This window comes from Agelaius tricolor, unplaced genomic scaffold (genome assembly GCF_023055355.1).
Source record: "Agelaius tricolor isolate 1412-34295 unplaced genomic scaffold, bAgeTri1.0.p SCAF_6, whole genome shotgun sequence".
In the NCBI taxonomy this organism is placed as follows: domain Eukaryota; kingdom Metazoa; phylum Chordata; class Aves; order Passeriformes; family Icteridae; genus Agelaius; species Agelaius tricolor.
This window is the reverse complement of record NW_027269266.1, coordinates 7465084-7483063: the sequence shown is the minus strand read 5'-3', so window position 1 is coordinate 7483063 and position 17980 is coordinate 7465084. Positions and strand designations below refer to the sequence as shown.

At 39.8% G+C, this 17980-nt stretch overlaps 1 protein-coding gene across 2 annotated transcripts in view; it reads left to right on the top strand.

Moving 5' to 3' along the window:
- Positions 1–2163: 2163 nt before the first annotated feature.
- NCAPG2 (non-SMC condensin II complex subunit G2) overlaps positions 2164–17980 on the top strand; it is a 48949-nt gene continuing 33132 nt past the window's right edge. The window contains exons 1-9 of one of the 2 annotated variants that reach the window (XM_071428610.1): positions 2164–2763; positions 4508–4596; positions 7663–7854; positions 8859–8973; positions 9445–9602; positions 10335–10469; positions 15609–15703; positions 16556–16625; positions 17311–17397. In XM_071428610.1, the coding sequence (XP_071284711.1) occupies positions 4522–4596; positions 7663–7854; positions 8859–8973; positions 9445–9602; positions 10335–10469; positions 15609–15703; positions 16556–16625; positions 17311–17397 (927 nt within the window). In that variant the 5' untranslated portion in view covers positions 2164–2763; positions 4508–4521. Of the gene's footprint in view, positions 2764–4118; positions 4597–7662; positions 7855–8858; positions 8974–9444; positions 9603–10334; positions 10470–15608; positions 15704–16555; positions 16626–17310; positions 17398–17980 lie in introns of those variants that run through there. The other variant, XM_071428609.1, reaches the window with a different exon arrangement.

The window sequence follows — 17980 nt, the reverse complement described above, 5'->3', positions numbered from 1 at the left end:
TTGGGCAGACAGAAAATTTTGTAGATAAGGAACAATAAACAATCTGAAGATCGAAAAACTGAAGAGTCCAGACTCGTCCTTTGAAACGCGGGTCACCCAAGAACCAGCCTACCCGTGTCGGGGCAGAGACAGACAGCCGAACCCGACACATTTTGTCATAAGGCATCATAACAAAGGCAGGCAGATGAAGTGCTGTGTTTCCCAGTCCAACGGAGCTGGGTGTGGCTCCGCGCAGGGCCGGCAGTAGCGGGCAGCTCCCGCGGGGCGGCGGCTCAGCGCTTCGGTACCGCCGGCAGCGGCTCCCGGGAGTGCCTCTCCCGAGCGGCTTTTGCATTCCCTCCGCGCAATTCATTTCCTTATTTTGCTGTGAGTTAACAAGGATACATTTTTTTTTTTATTTTCTGCAGTGATTTTTTTTTTCTACTTAATCTCTTAAACTCTAAAATTGATTCATGTTAATATTAATAATTTAAGGGAAATAAGCCTTTTCACGGTCTAATCACACCAGCATTGAGAAGTGACAGTTGTCTCTGAATAAAGGATGGCATGATTGGCAGGATTACCTTCAGGCAAGGGGAGATCTGGAGAAGTGGAATAGTGTGAAACTTCATCTCTCTCCCATGCTGTTCGGATTATTTATCAAAGTATGTGAAGATCAAAAAAAAAAAAATCAAGGGAAATGCATGCATGTAAATTATTAACAGCCTGCCTCAGAGGAAGAGCAGATTTTGTTCATACTGTATTAACTATAACAAATTTTATTACATATTCAAAGAAAAAGAAAGAGAAGTTACAACTCCAGCATGGTAGTAGATAACGTGTGAAATAATCTCATAAGAAACTATTATCTACAAAATAACATTATAAATATAAGAAAATATTGTCAAGAAAGCATCTGACGTTCAGGGAACTACTTGTTTATTTTTTATTTATATTGTTGACTCTTATAGGTTGAAATGGAATGCTTGTTGTAGTCCAAACAATATTCTGGTGTGAGCCATCTGTAACTGAGATCTCTAATGCAGGCCACCAACAAGAATAAAGACTGGTTCATGAAGCAGTAGCACAAAAGCAAATCTTTATTTGCTGTTGCTCAGCAACCATGTGCGAAAGGCCCATTTTTCATTTTTGCCTTAACTTGACAGGAAAATGATAATAAATATGAGATTATTATCACAGGGTATAGATTATTTTGAACAGATGAACAGATATGTCAAAGAGAGGCACGTAATTTGGTACTCTTGAAAGGGAGAATATTAGAGAAACTGAAAATAGAGTTGTAGGTTTATTACTGGCTTGCAGTTCATGCACAGTTCTTGAAAAAACCTAGAAAACATTATTCTGTCTCTCTGGTTTCTCTATATGGTCCTTTAAAATGAATCACTTGGTGTTATTCAGCCTGTTGTTATCTGTGTCAACTTCTAGTTTCAATACTGTGAAAAAAATTATTCTGTGGTTGCTATGCAACAGAAATTAAAAACTAAAATATGTTTTAGTTTGTTTGCTAAAATGATACGTGCCCAACTAAATAAACAGTAACCAGGTGACTAATGTAGCATCTAATTAAAAGACTAATCAAGGTATTAATGAAATATTCAGTATACATGAGTCATGATGAATAAATCCATCAGTTTGGATCTAAAATGGCAAAGATTTTTTATATATGCAGAAAATTTTTAATATAGGAAGACATTAGCATAATATATAAATGTCAGGTGTTTCACTTTTTTATTTATTTTTACAATTCTACAGGTATGCTGATTGCTCATGCAACTTACTCCAAGCAAACTGTTCCACAGGCTCCTTGCACTTAGCTGAATACGTGACTTGGGATATAAAGTCTGGTCCACAGGATCTGACACAAGCCAGCCTCTCATTTCAAATAAATGTGGTCAAAAATGCAAAAAACCCTTAATTTTTAATGTAAACTAAAACTGTGAAAGGCAGGATCATTAAGAAAGATTCTATGTTAAAAATTAAAACAGCAGAAGATGTAAATGTTACTTTTAAAGGGACTAATGTTTACATTTAATACTGAATAAAATCTGAATTACATAATATTTTTTTTAAAATTACAATCCTGAAAAGTCTAACCAGATGTGAGAACTTCTATAGAAATTATAGTTGGTTTTCTGTTTGTTTGCACAGTAAAGCAGCACATGTTGTACTGCTTCTACAGACTGAAAGTAAATTACTTCAGTTCTGCACCTCTCTCTTCCGAACAGCCAACACTGAGAAATGCTACTGAAAATGCCAAATGGAAAGATACAAACTAAGCCCTTACAAGACGCTTTTACTGGTTTTGGTTTGCAGAAGAGCTCAAACAAATGGAATGGGAAATATTATAGAATTCAAAATCTGACTCGAACTATTTCTAAAACTGCAAAGAAGAAACAGAAGATGTAATTTCCTGATATATTAAAAAAAATCCTTAGTTATCAAACTCTAAATATCATCTAGCTTACATAGTCTCCTATACATTCTGGCATACAGGCTGTTTAACTTGATTGCTTTTGGATGAAGAGTGCAAAGTACTCCCATTGTTCACCAGGACTGTGAGTAAAAGCATAGCTGTCAGCAAAAGCAACAATAACATTATTGGAGAAAAAAAGCCACCAGAGTAACCAAATGCGTGATGCTTTGTAAAAGCATTATGTCCACGTAACCAGAGATCCATGGAAGAAGGAATACCGTTCCTTAAGCACGAACATGAATTTAACGGAGCATGTCTTCCCCCCATTTGGAAGCACTGACACTTTGCAGGTAGGTACAGAAGGGGAACAGCGAGCGGGGCGGTGGGTTTGAACCATGGCAGCTGCCTCTGGGTAACTGATGGATGTTCCCCCAGGACCAGCCGTGTCAGAAAGCAGCGGAGGAAGGAGCCTTTCAGCGCGGCCAAGCTGCCGGGAGCAGCCGCCGGGGCCGGCCCGGGCGCTGCCCGCGTTGCCCGGCGATGGAGCGGGGCAGGGGCTGGGGAAGCGGGGGGTCAGCCTGAAGAGGAGGCTCCGGAGGGACCTTGTGACCCTCCACAGCTCCCCGAAAGGAGCGTGTAGCCTCCAGATGGGGGTCGGGCTCTTCTCCCAGGCAGCCAGCGACAGGATAGGACACAGCCTCAAGCTGCACCAGACGAGGTTCAGGTGGAGCATTAGGAGGAATTTCTTTACAGAAAGGGTGACTGGAATGGGCCGTGCAGGGAGGTGGTGGAGGCGCCCTCTCTGAAGACGTCTAGGAAAGACTGGACGTGGCACTCAGTGCCATGGTCTAGTTGACTGGATGATGTTCGGTCACAGGCTGGACTCGATGACCTCAGAAGCCTTTTCCAGCCCAGATGACGTTGTGGTTCCCTGAGTTTTTAACACGACCCCCGTCCCGACGCGGGTCCCATGGGCGCCTTTCCCTCACCCCGCCCTCAGCGCTGGCGCGCGCGGGAAAGGGCGGGGGCGGTGGCCAAGATCTCGCGAGACGAGACGGGAGTTCCGCGGCGCGCGCGCAACGTCGGCCGCGGGAGGATTCGAAAAGTGGCGGGTGAGGGAGAGACCGGACCGGGCGGGGACTGGCGGCGTCCCGGAGCGTCCTCAGGGGCTCCGAACTGCCCGCCGCTATCCCCTCCGAGCGGTTCCCGGGGCCGGAGTCTCCCCCAGCGGTGCTGCCGTGCCCCGCGGGCTCTTCTGCGCGCGTGTCTGCCGGCTTCGTTCCGCTCCGCTGAGGCGGCGCCGCGGTGTTGGAAGCGCGTCCCGCGGGTCTGTGTGAGGGTTCGGCCGCTCTGAGGGTCCCGCGGGTCCGTGAGGGTTCGGCCGCTCTGAGGGAGCCCAAGGTAAGCGGCCCGCCCGGCTCCCCGCTGCCTGCCCTGCCGGGGCCTGGCGGAGCCCCCGGGTGGCTCGGGACTGGGCCCAGGAGAGGCCCCCGCCCCGTTCTGTGATGTGGCTTCACACACACTAAATGCTCTGTAAGTCTCTTCCCCACCTGGAAAAGCACGTCAGGAGACACCTGGGGTGGTGGGAATGTTTACGTAAGCAAATAAGGCTCTTGGTGGCCTTGCCCATTTCCCATGGTTTTCATTTAATAGCTGAGAAAAGAAACCATTTTACTACTCCTCGGTGCTTCTGATACAAATAAATAATCTTGTTGGGAATTATGACCAGCTTAAATAGTGGGTGTGTGCTGCAGAATGCATTGTGCTTTTTAAAAATCAAAATAGCCATTAACAATTTATTCTGCTTTAAGGTTTACTTACTAAAAAAAAAAAAAAAAAAAAAAAAAAAAAAGCAAACCCTGCAGCCCAGTGATGTTGTGAATCTAAGTGCTGATTCAGATAATAAAATAATATTGGTGGGGAAAACTACTTTAACTATGTAGTACATGTATAACTCCTGTAATCTATAACATATATAAATGCTATGTATATGGCTGATATATGATTACAACAGACCCAAATGATCTTGTTTTGATATACAAGATATATTCTCTAATGATATATATTCTCTAATGTTATGTTTTGGTTATAAAGTAGGCAATTCCAGGATGAAACGTGAAGCATTTTTGCAAGTTGTATCTAAAGAGTCAATTGAAGACTTCCTGCGTTACACTCAGAGTCCTGTAAGTGAGCCCATGTGTACATTTATCACTTCTGGAGTCATGAGTCCGTTCCAGGTGCAGAAATCATGTGACAAAGGGGCAGACACTATTTGTCTGGTACTTGCATATATGTGGGAATGATTGCTGTAGAAAAGAAGTTCAAATAGCACTTGAAGGAATACAGGCTGAAAAAGGTGTGGAATCTGAAATATGAATGTTTATAAACCAGCTAATTTTCTGATATTTGGTTGTTCCACATACTGTTTTTTAAAAATAAGATATTAGTATTTGTGTAATTCTAAACAAATACTAATTTCATGTTGCTGAAGTATTACATTGTTAAATTTCAAACCATTAAAGAGTTTACTCTTAATGAATAAGAGTTAATGTACAAACATAGCAGAATTGTGTTTCACTAGTATTTGTTCATTCATTTGGTAGTTTGGGCTGTCCACTTGTTCTTTGGTCCATTGTTAATTTTACTTGGATTTTTCTATCAGTGAATGCTTTAGAGAAGGGCTAGATTGCTCTCTCTAAAGGAAGTGTGGAGAGAACAGGGAGGAACAACAAAACAAATCCCCTGAAATCTACTGTTAAAAGTTCATTCTCACTTTGTGTATATATTGCTTGATAATGAGAAATAGTAATCTGCATTGAGGTGTTTTCCACTCACCTTCCATCTGCCTGGTGTTAAGATATACCTGAGCTCTTCTAAACATCTCTTGCTTGCTGCCATAAATGATATTGTGCAGTTGTTTCTTGAGCTTTCTGATGGGGATTTTCCTGGTAGTACCCGTGGCAGGGTGAAGTGGATCAGTTCACCTCTGTGTGCACAGAGGCATGAACTGATTTCATGTAGCAGCTATATTAAACCTACAATCTTGTTCTGTGTGATAAGCTTACAAAGTTTGTCTCCCAAACATCCTTTAATCTTCCCCCAAGAAATTTGCTATTTCTTTCATTTGTGTGCCTGTATGTAGTTATGGATGATAAATTTATTACCAGATTGCCTTTGCCTAAAGTCTCCTTCCCATTTTTCTCTAAATCTAAACACTTCAGCAAAAAAGTATTCACTTGCAGTGTTCCCTTTTCAATTGATTTGGTTATGTTGACTTTGCCATCTGCATTCTGTAATTTATTTTAATGAGCCATGAGCTATTTGGATTAAAAATGGTTGGGGTTTTTTTTCATCCTTTTATTTTTCATCACCAATTCATAGGAGTTCTCTTACAACAGTGCTCAGCTTTTGCCAATATCTCTGGAAACTTATGTCACCAGCTACAATGAGTATATTGATTAAAATTGTCTTAATGCCTTTGTAGCATAAGGGAACATGAATATCCACATGACTTTTTGACTGTCCAAGATATTTCCATTATTTTATTAATTTCCTTTTGAAACCTGCAGCAATGGAGGATGTGTGACCATGTCTTGTCTTAGTATGAGGATCCTCCTTGGGATCTCCCTTGAAAAATTCTTGATTGCTTTTTTTGGAGGAGGCTGTGGTTAAATAAATCATCACTACAGCTTCCCTGCTTTCCTTAGTTTTTGTATTATATTTGCTACTTAGTTGGAGCTCTAGTCCTAGAATTTGGAGAGCCCCAACCTCTCTTTTAGTTCCCCCTTGAATTTTTCTTTCCTGCACTCTCAATGTTTAGATTCATCTGTGTATTCTAAAATTCCAGGGCTTTGCTAATTTTCCTTCAGGGTTGCTTGTGGGCTTTTCATTTTTTCCATTGTAATATTTTTACAATGTCATATTGTGGTGCTGTTCATTGAGATCTTAAGCAGGTGCTGTTGGTTTTTTTCCACTAAATCCCATTCCAATTCAAGAAATTACATAATTTCTTAGACAGAAAAATAGGAATCACAGATATGATTATCATTCACTGTCATCCTTTCTCCTCATAGATTTTGGAATAATTCTGTCTCACATCATCCCAAAGAAAAATCTAAAAGCTCTGATCTTATTATGGATTCATTCTTTCTGTTCAAAGTGATACAATCTTAATATCCTGTCTTTTGGGTTTGTTTGAAGCACAGGGCTGCAGAACTCCCTGTGAGGCCTTTGGTTTATTGTATTTGTTTTCAGCTGTAGAATAGAATAGAAATTCTCTTATAAATATGTAACAGGATCTTTCTTCTCATACCCTTCTGGGAACTTTGTAATACTTACTGCTGCTTCTTTCATTCTTTTCAGTTTTTACCTTCGACTTTTTCTTTTTGATGCTTTGCAGTGTATCTGCAGACTAAAAATAGATTTATTTCAAGATTATGGGAGTTCTCTCTCCTTCCTCTGAAGTGTTTTTGATCCAGTAAACCTTCACTTCCATATTGCAAATTGCATCTCAGAAATTCTCTGTTCTTTCTCTTGGCTAGGCCTGGTCTTCCTTCTCTCTGCATATTCCCTTCTCTAGCAGGTTGCCTGCCTTCTTTGATGCTAACAGACTCCTTGTGTCTCTGAGGTAAATTCTTCTAGCAAATTTCTTTCTAGGACATATTTCAGATCAGCCTCGTGGTGCAGTCTCTACTGAAAACTGATGGTGGCTTCCCTGTCAGCAGGACTTCAGCAGGAGGTGTGGGCTTAGCAGGCTCGGGAGCTGGGTTTGATGTGGGGCTTTAAAACATTGCAGTGTGCAGAGCTCTGATGTGTGCAGATCATATCCCAAATTAGTGCTGTCCCTGTGCTCTGCTCTGTTTCCAGTCCTTGCCTAAGGATTTTCTTTCAACAGCCATCATCAATTGATATTTAAGAGAGCAAAGACATAATCAGGGACTTGAATTCTGTGCAGTTTTGAGCTTCTTAGCCAAGGGTATGGAATTGTCTTCGTTGCTATTAAGGGCTAAAGACTTCTGTCTTAAAGGCAGCGCTCTTGCTTCATGATAAAGAGTTAACTAGCAGGAGTTTCTTATGCTATTTTAAAAAATATGACTTCTAGAAGGTGTTTTATCTCTATAAATGCAGAGGACTATAAGTTAATCATTAATGTAAGAACATAGATTAAATGTAGAAGATAGGATGATGAAGTAAATAAATCCCACTACTTAATGATGTGGGATTGTGTGGTATCTTCTGACCATTTATAGAAAACTACATGTGATCATTTTGACTTGAATGAGCTACTTCAAGAATTGCCAAGAAAGCAAAAAGAAGCGCTATGGCAGAGACTGACACAGCTATTGACAGAAAGCTTGATGGAGAACCCTGTGGAAACGTGGCACAGCACTGGAGATGATAAGAATGATGATGAGATGGAAGTTGACATAGTTCCAGAAATGGTAAGAATCTTGTAAAACAAAAACATGGTGTTCTGGGTTTTTTGGGAAATAAAATGGAATATTCCCATAGCATCTGAAAACATGCAAGGGTTATGAAATAAGACCAATTCCAAATATCACCTTCCTGCCCATTTTTTAAAATGACTTAATTTATGCTCGTGTTAAGCTGAACTTACGATTGTTCTATGCTCTAAAAGACTAGCTCTGCTGATAATTTTAATTATGAAACATGTGACTTAGTTTTCTTACTAGAGTTGAATGGGCTTTTTCTATGTCTTATGTTAGTAAACAAATGTTAATGTTGCACATGTTAAATTTAAGTAGCTGGCATATAATAAATTCACTACCCGATTTTTTTTCACTACCTCATTTTATTTGATGAACATCATGAAATCTAGATTCAACTGTGCCTTCCACAAATTTAGAATATATAGAATTTTTCTGACTCAGACACTTATATACTGCCTTCTGTGCTGTAGTCTATGTAGCCTTGAGAATACTGGGGGAAAAGGTTATTTAATTTTGGGGGGGAGAAAAGAAATGCAGTGGGGAAAGGATTAGAGAAACCTAGAGTTTTGTAGAAAAATCAGTCATCTGTTCAGAGGCCTGAATTTCACACACTTGGAGTGAAATTCACCAGATGTACACATCTCTGAGTTACACGTGACCCTGCTAGTTAGGGGCTTTTCAGCTCTGAAATGGATGTGGGTTTGTTGCTGATGAGGATTTTAGTGCAGGAATGGAAACACATGCACAGTCACAAAGTTATTTATCTACTAGCTGGAGCTGAAAACCCTTTTCAAACTTTTTGAAAAGATGTACTTTAAAATCTATTCTTTTGCCTCTTATTTGAAAGGTTTTGGGTACCCGTATGCTCGTCCTTCAGAAAGGAAGCATAATAACAATTCAGCTTTGCTCTCTGCTAAGGTTCATTTCTTGTTTGAATTATGTTCTGAGTCCAAAACAAACTGCAGAAGTGTTTCCTCAGCATTGCTTTCTTTCAGAAACAGACTGTAGCAGTGATCCAAGGAGTGGCAGCTGTCGTTATTGCTTCCATACCTGCCGTGGATGAAAATGTAAACTACAAAGCTCTTGTAGAATGCGTTTTTATCCTAAATGGTGAGTGCTTCTCTGTACAGAATGCAGCATTTTACAGAGGCTGTTTGATCTGACTGAAATCCAGCTGGCTGTGAAACAGAATTCACAGGAGAAAAGTTGGTACTGGTTTGAGTTCATATTCATGAGACAAAATGAAGGCAATGTTTACCTAGAAATCAGCTGCACAATTTAGAAGTTGGAATGTAAATAGTTTTCTTTCTCCCAGCTGTTCACCCAGTGGAAGGTAACTTTGATTATCCTGTGATTTTTATTACTTTTAGGGGAAACTCAATATTGCATTGTTACTGATCCAAAAACTTGGGCCAAACCTTAGAGTTGCCTAAATACTGCAGTGAGCATAAACCACGGAAGTGTGTAAGCGTGGCAGGAGCTAGCTGACACTGTGAGCTGTAGTTAGTGTGCTACCAGGCTGCTGTTTTACAGGAATGACTTGGTTCATTGCAGTAAAGAATCATTTCATTACTCTTGTAGGTATCCTTCCTGCATTATCTACAGCTGAAAAAATCCTACAGGATGCTATCCAACGTGTGTGTGAAATGTGGTGGGAGAAGGGACTGGAGGGCAAGGAGCAGCTGGGGAAGACTCTGTTTGTCATTCTGCTGAGAAAAAGCCTGAACAAAGCTGCTATGGTAGGCTGAGGCTATGTTGACTTTCAGGTTATTATTGAATATTTCAAGAAAGATAATCCCTCCAATAAAACACTGCCTTCTCTAGAACAAATTTTAAAGGTTTTTGGCATCAGTTTCACAAGTGAACTGGATTTTAATATTTTTTTTGCATTCCTTTTAATCTTTTCACTCTTTTGTCCAGTCCAATGGCCAAGGTTTTTATTGTAATTAACTTTTTGTCAACTCAGATATTAAGTACTATGTTCAGCTAAGCACAGAAACAGCTTTTGTGGGAAGCTTTTCTCTTTCTTTTTATCTTTCTACAAATAATTTTTCTTTCATTTTTCAAAATGTTTGAGTTACTTAGAGTATTGTGATAGACATCTTTTGCACTAACCCAATGGATGTATCCTTATTTCTTTCTTCTGTTTTTCCCTGTTAACTGCATGTATTGTATGAAGTTTAAAAAGTGCAATGATGTGGTTTTAACGTATTTTGCATTGAATGGCAACTTTTTTTTTTCTTGAGCATTTCTTGAGCATATCTTCATTTGTTGGAAGTCAGAATTTCTGCAGTTACATGTATTTTTCCCAGTAATGTGATGAAATGAATATTCATAATTTCACAATCTGTAACAATGCATTTCAAGTTCATTATTTAAAATCCTTTCAGTGCAGCTCTGCATTAAATCAAAGCTTTTTGCATTAAAGCAAAGCTTCTCTACTCTAATGTGGGCTTCTTCTTTCCTGTCAGGGTGCAGATATAGTTCGTGTATGGAATCTACATCAGACATTACTTTGTTTTGATTATGATTCAGATGAGAGTAATGAAGTCAAAGACTTGTTGCTTCAGTGTTTTATGAGTGTAAAACACATTAAGAAAGAAGAGGTAAGCCAGCTTTTATCTTACTGTGGTTTTGTGCCAGTGAGCTTTGGTTGCTTTTAATAGTTCAGCAGTTTGTCTTTTTTTATAGTACAGTAGGTAGCAACATGAGAGAAATCAGCTCTGACTCTAAGCTATAAATGGTTGATACTGTTTCATTTGGAAAACTTGTTTCTATTCCAGACTCAAGTGTGAAAGTTTATGTCTAAATCTTCAGTCCAGTTCTTTTATCCCGAGGCAATAAGAATCAAGTGCTTTGCTTCCAGTGCATTTCCCTCCATACTTTAAATCATTCCCTGGTGTAATTCTTTTCTTTTCTTTTATAGCAGTTCTTCTTGTATTCAAGACAAGTAACTGTAGCAAAATAATTTTCCTTCTAAATGACTTCATCTAGAAGATTGTGTTGCCATATTCTGTTTTAAAAGTAGCACAAAAAGAACCCAGCTTTACAGAAAAATGAGAATTACTTTATTTAACTACATAGATTCCTCCCAGTGAACAGTTGCTGTTTTGTTGCTTAGATTGTGCCTGTACATCACAATTGTGGCATCCAAGCCTTTTTTCTGGTTAGGTGACCAGACCACATGACTTTGTCTCTGAAGTGCTAACTCTTCCCTGCATATTTAAAATAGATATATTCCTTTTCCTGTGGAATACATGAACTTCTGTCATAAAATGAGCCCTGAGATTGCTGCAGGGTTGTGCTGGATGTCATATTAAAAATAGAGATAGCAAAGGAATTAGGTGAAATGTTTGATAGAGCAGGGTTTGGATACCTGCCACTAAGTTGGTGGGGTTTTGGTTACTTACATATCATATTTTAAGCTCTTTTAGTTTTGACTAAAATTATGATGTACCAAGGCAGTATAAGAGGTGGGAATGGAAGAAGAGAAAATGTGGGTGGAAAGAGGAAAGACGTGTAGGGCTCTATTGACAGAGTTTACAATTAATTGTAAATACACCAAATGTCCTTGGTGTATTTCATTTTAAGCCATTTTTTGTCATCTGGAAAAAGTGTGTACTTGTGTGTTTGTCACAGAACTTAAAATACATTATCTATATTTGATTCTGTATTTTTATTTCTTCTGTTATATTTGAATCCACTGTATTATTTTAATATTTCATCTTCATACAGGCACAGTAAATGATTGGTAATTATATATGTAAAATACAACTGCTATCTAGGCTTCAGAAGCAAATTGTTGTAGTTCTTTTTTTCTTCCACATCCTGTGAGACTTTTAGTATAACATGTAAATTACTACACAGCTTTTCTGAAGGAAGTTTGCACCTTGAATCTTTGAGTGAAAGAGTATAAAAGTTGTGGGTTTGTTGTGGGGTTTTATTTAAATATGAGGGAGAAAAGGAGACTAAAAATCAGACTAAATAATGTATATTTTTCCTGGCATATTAAAGTGAAAGTTTATGTCTAGTTTGTCTGCACAAGAACGTGCAGATTTGACCATGCTTTGCACATTTTGCTTCCCTGCATGAGATTTTTCTCTTTGCTCTCCCAGGGATTTCTGGTTCTTGACTTTTTGTCACCTTTGCATTCTCATAGGCCTGTCTCTTTCTAGGTAGATCTAGAGAGCACCTTACTGCACTCTCTGCTCTGCCTGCTCATGAGTGGTTTAAATCCTTCATTGTGGATTCCTTGCTTTCTGGCTGGAAGCATTGACTGAAAGCAGCAGCTCCCAGCTGGAGCCCAAGGGCTCAGCCTTGGCCAGCAGTGGTGGGTCTGCCTTGGAGGCTGCTGGCATTGGCTCTATCAGCACAGGGAAGGCTTCTGGCAGCTTCCCACAGAAAGCACCTCTGCAGGCCTCCACCACCAAACCTTGCCATGCTTTACATCCTGGTGGATAACAGTTCAAAATAAAAGGAGAACCATAACCCATTCTGGAAAGATCCCAGGACAGGGCTCAGTTAGATTAAGTGTCTGAAATAAATTTAGACATCCGTGCAGGAGCATCATCAGTACAGGTCCTGGGAAGGATTTGATTGCTTAAGTGAATGACCCATGCTACATTAAATGACCTAAGTTGCCTCAGACATCCATGTGGGGCTGGCATGTAAAGCACTGTCATAGATCTCTGCCTTCTGGAGAACCATCTGGGCATGTAAAATTGCTCTGTATTTGGGGTGTGCCATATTAACCCTAGTCAGCAGAGTCAACAGAACAATTCAGCTCCCTAAAACAGGAACTAAACAGCTGATCACATAAAACACTCTTCAGACAATTAACATTTCAGGGACTTAAACATCCAAATTCACATGTCCCAGTTTGTGAGCAGAAATCCAACTTCACTACATGAATGTCCAGTACTTATCCAGAATGGTCACCAACTTGGATTTTCCTAGCTCTGCAGACAGGAGATTCACAGTGCTCAAAGCTGTTGCTGTGAGGTCATTGTATTTCAGTTGCAAGTCCTTTTGTTTGGGATTTGCGTGCTGTGGGAGTTTAGTTGTAGTGGTAACACACCTCATGTATGTTCTCTAGTTTCCCTTCCTGGTTCATTTCACTAATGATAGATTTCTTGTAGCAGCAAGAAACCAACCAACACTCCCCCAGTATCTCTGCTGGACGTTTTTTTTTGCATCCTGTATTGCTTCTAAAATGCATGTAGTAATACCAAGTATCAACATGATGTATGAATTGCTGTGAGTTGAAAGTGAGCTTCTGTATATCAGGCCTAATACTCCCTTTAATGCCTGCAGACTTGTTCTACAGTTCCTAAGAAAAGTAATCCTAGATTTTCAGAGTACATATCCCAGAGCACAGTACTGTAGTAGCTTAAGCTGCTATAACTCCAGGTTGCAATGATCCTGTGTTGCCATGGACTAGCATTCCTCTTTTCCTTTTCACAGTGTAATGTTCAGGCATCAATATCATGGGTTGATTGAAGGAGGCAGCTGTTTTCTCCTAGTAGGATTATTTTTCAGACAGATTAACTGTCTGGAATGGCTCATAATATGCAAGACTGAAGGAAGGGAAGGGTCAGGAATGCAGTGTATCTGTTCTAAGTCAGATGAAACCAATAGAGAACTGCACATTTATTACACCTCATTGCAAGATCAGGGAGTTCAGTGTTTCTGCCTTCCCAAGCTGTGCTGTTTAACACACAGTAATATTTCTCAGAGCCTTATCATCAGGCTGCATTAGTGGAGTGATCCTCTGAATTTATCTCTCTGTGATTTATGAAAACATTCTTGTTCAGATGGGGTTTCCAGTCAAACAGCTGCAGAGCCTGTTCCTGTGTTTTGGAGGTGGGTCTGTTGTGCTCTTTCCTTGCTCACCTCCTTTGTGTGTGTATAGAACAAAGTCATGTGCTCTGTGTCCACAAGCACAGCAATACCAGACACCCAACACTCATACTGCATTAGTCCCAAAGATGACAGTTCACAGTCCCATTCACCTATCACCAGGTTATCTCTGAAATAATAAATAATTATTTCAGATCCATTAATGACAAGCAGCAGATTAAGCTAGAGGCACTTACCATTTTCAGGAGCAGGCTCAATCTTTTAAAACCTAAGGCTAAAAAGAATTGGTTGAAAGCTATTTTTTGGTTTTTTATCATCTGTCTTGCTGCTGGGGTTGTAGAAGATGAGATGAGTTTGCATTTGTCCTCATCCTTGCCTTGTTGAGGAAAGAACTGTAGGTCAAAACTCCCTTGACCTTTTGTTTTGTCAGGGATGTTGATGTGTGACATGCCAAGTGGGACTCCTCTGTGTTTATATTGGGCCACCAAAGTTGGAGATAGAGACAACTCTCATTAACAACAGGAAGGATTCCAGCAGACCTGAAGCTAAAAATCCTGACATTGTATTTAGCCATTAGGTCTTGATTTTTATGAGCTTCTGAGTTACTTCTTCACCCAAAGGCATTTCAGCTAACTCACTACAGTGCAGTTTCTGATTATGTGCCTCCATCTCCCTCCCCTTCTCTGTGAGATTCCAACTGCAAGTGTGTCTGGCATTCAATTTTCTGTGTTTGGTCTCAGGTGTGAACACAATTCTTGGCCCAGCTCTCAGTGGAAGTGGCTCTGAACCTCTGCTGTTTATTCAGTGACCCTTTTGCACTTCTGTCAATGTGCTCTTTACTATTGCACTTCCTTTATTAATATTCCTAATTTATTTGTTGCTAGAAAGCTGAGAGATACAAAGGACCCTTACAACTGACTCACCCTTATGTGTGATCAGACATTTTGAAGTCTTGCCTTCACCTGTAAGCTAAGTCAGAGTGAAGCTGCCTGTACAGATGCTGTATAAGGCTACAATTCCTTGGACACATCTTGCTGATTCTGGGAGATCATTGGCTTATTTCCTTCATCCACAGCCTTTTGTTACAAAATTCTATTGCTCATCAGATTTGTCATCATTGTTCCTGACTTGTTAAAATGGGAGAAAACTAATTTGGGAAAAATAGTTTCTGTTTTCATGAATGAAAGCAGCTCCAGGAGGTTCACAACATTACCTTTCATGTAGCAGGAGGAAAGGAATTGTCCTTGCTGATCAGAACATTTAATTTCCTCAGTGGCCCAGCTGTTCTCTGTGGCTGTGTTAAAAATGTTTCTGCATGCAGTGCTGGTAGAGTTGTGGTGTTTTATTTATGCCTTCACCATCATTTCAGTGTCATCCTGGGATGATATTGGATATTGGATATTCAGCACACCTTCACCATCATTTCAGTGTCATCCTGGGATGATATTGGATATTGGATATTGGATATTCAGCACACCTTCACCATCATTTCAGTGTCATCCTGGGATGATATTGGGATGTTGGCACTTGGCAGAGCTCGGTGCTCCAGCCCCGACAGGGTGCGGATTGCACAGTGTGCTGCCATTCTGGAATGCTGCTCTATGGAAGGCACACCAAACCAGAAAGGACATGGACAGAGTGGAGGCAGATATGTGATCCACGTGTTCATTTGTTCTGTGTTCTTTCTACACTATGAATAAAAGTAGTGCTTGAATTCTGTTTAATAATTAAGAACCTTAAGTAGTTTTTTCCATTTTCACCTATGCATTTTAAAATTGAAGATGTAATTTCCTTTGTATTTGCTGATTTTTGAGGTAACTCTTAAATTGGATATTCTTCTGACCTTTGAGTTCTCTTTGCTTTTTCCTCTTTTCCCCTCCCCACAGGGAAGAAGACTCTTGAGTTTTTTGTTCACCTGGAACGTAAACTTCATTAAAATGATACATGGAACTGTTAAAAACCAATTACAGTTCTTTCCAAGGTATGCATCCCAGTAAGAGTACTTAATTAGTAAGAGCTTGTCTAAAATCTTGTTTATCTCACTCCAAAAATACCTAGTGTATTGAAAAAATATATCAATAACCAGAAACCCACAAATCTTGTGAATATTATTGTTATATTGTTTCAGCAACTTCATTTAATAGGAGCTCTGACGTGCCTGGTGTACAGTTACGGGAGCAGTAAATGTTTATTTGCCATTAGCTAAAGCAAATGGCTTTGGATAGAAATTGGACTGCATTATTTGCAGTGCTTGTGTGAGGGTTGCAGGTCCATTTCTCCTTTTGTAGGGTGTTCCTATTTTTTCCTACAAGCAATCTCTAATTGAGTTTTCTAGGTTTCTATATAAGGCATTCTAATAAGAAGTGACTTGCAGGATAAATCATAGCCTGAGAACTTGGCTGATGGATGAAAAATATGGAGATTTGTTTTCTTTGATTAGTTGGTGAAGTATTGCTGAAGTAATTCTGTGTGTTAAAATCAGAGGCTTTCTAATGCTTTCATGTGGAATAATGCATTCCTGTACATGTCTATAAAGAATTCCAGGCATTCTTCATGACATAACTGGTAAAGTGTCTCTCTGAATGTTTTGACTCTCCCACCATAGGAGATATTTCAAGTATCATGTAATAGTGCTTGTGCTCATTAATTAAGAGTTAACTTGGTAGTTATGGGTGTAGACTTGAAAAAGAGATTTTCTTCTAAAAACCAATTTGATGCACAGAATTAAGAACAATATTGGTTATTATAGAAAACTTCATGTTTCACCTTTATGAATTGTACATAGATATGGTTGGTATGCTTTCTTGACAGTGTTTCCTATATGTTAATACAGATCCTTGGTGGAATGCATTTCAGAAGTTTACTTCAGGGCCTGGAAGAAGGTGTCAGGAGAATTCATAGAGGTAACACTATGCTTGAAATTTCATTTGGATAGTTTTGAATTTCAGGGTGGGAAAGACTCATGACTTTCCACCACAGAGAGGTTCCTTTAACAAGCCTTAAAGAATTATTTCCCTAAGGAAAGGGCCTCTTCAGCATTGTCAAGGAGTAACCATATGTCATGCTTTGAATGTTTTCCCATTGAGATCAGCTTGGCTGCAGTTAAACACCTTTAATTCTGCTGCTGAAATATTGGTTGACACAAATATGCATATGCACAATGTTTTTCATAAACATACCCGTTAACTGAATTACTGAAGCTTTTATTCAGCATGTGCAAATCTATAGTATAGTTGATAGCTTAGGTATTTATCTAGTTTTTGTGGATTTCCATGGAAATTATTAAAGGCATAATTACAGATCACAACAATGCTAGAGCAAAATTTCAGATACCAAAGTACTTTTATTTACCCTTCTTTTAGCTTCTGACAATTGGATTAATTCTAGATTCTGAAATTTTGATAATCAGTTGAGGCAGACTGAGGCCCCCAGAATGGAAAAGTTTGGGCAAGGCAGAAGCCAAGTAAGAAATAATAGCAGGTACTATTTTCAGTTGCTTGTTTTAAGGAAAAATATAGTTGCTGAACAGCTACAGTACTTATTCTTGTTTTATTGTGTTAACAGGAGCATGTGTGTGTTTTACTGTAGGTACTTGAATATAACTGCATTCAGGACTTCATGCATCATGGAATTCATCTTCCCAGAAGTTCTTCTGTTCATTCTAAAGTTAGAGAGGTAAAATTTCCATTTCACACTAAAATACCATACCAGGTGTGGCTGGGATGGAAATACTTTCCTTCATAGCAGGATGTGTTTGGGGTGTGCTGGTGGCACAGCAGTGTTCTGGCTGCTGCTGAGCAGTGCCTGTGTGATCTCAAGGCTTTCTCCTCCCCACCTTTTCCCTTGGGAGTGGGCTGGGCATGAGCAAGAAGATGGGAGAGATGGGAGGTCACAGCTGAGACAGCTGAGCCCAACTGGCCAGAAGGACATTGCATGGCACACAACCATCATTCCCTCAGCAAACTGAGGGAAAGGGTTTTGGGGAGGCAGCCATGGCTGGGAGGCTGGCTGACCATTGGGCTGCTTGTGGCAGGTGGTGAGTGGTTGCATTTGCATCACTCCTTTGGGGATTTTTTTGGTCCTCTTTGCTTCATTTTTAAACTGTCCTTATCTTGACCCATGAATTTGCTTTTCTCTTCCAATTCTTTTTCTTCCCCACTGAGCAGGGAGTGTGTGCATGGCTGTGAGTGTTCAGCTGGTGACTAGGGCCAACCCACCACAAATACTTAAAAAATAGCATATTCTGAGAAATAATCTT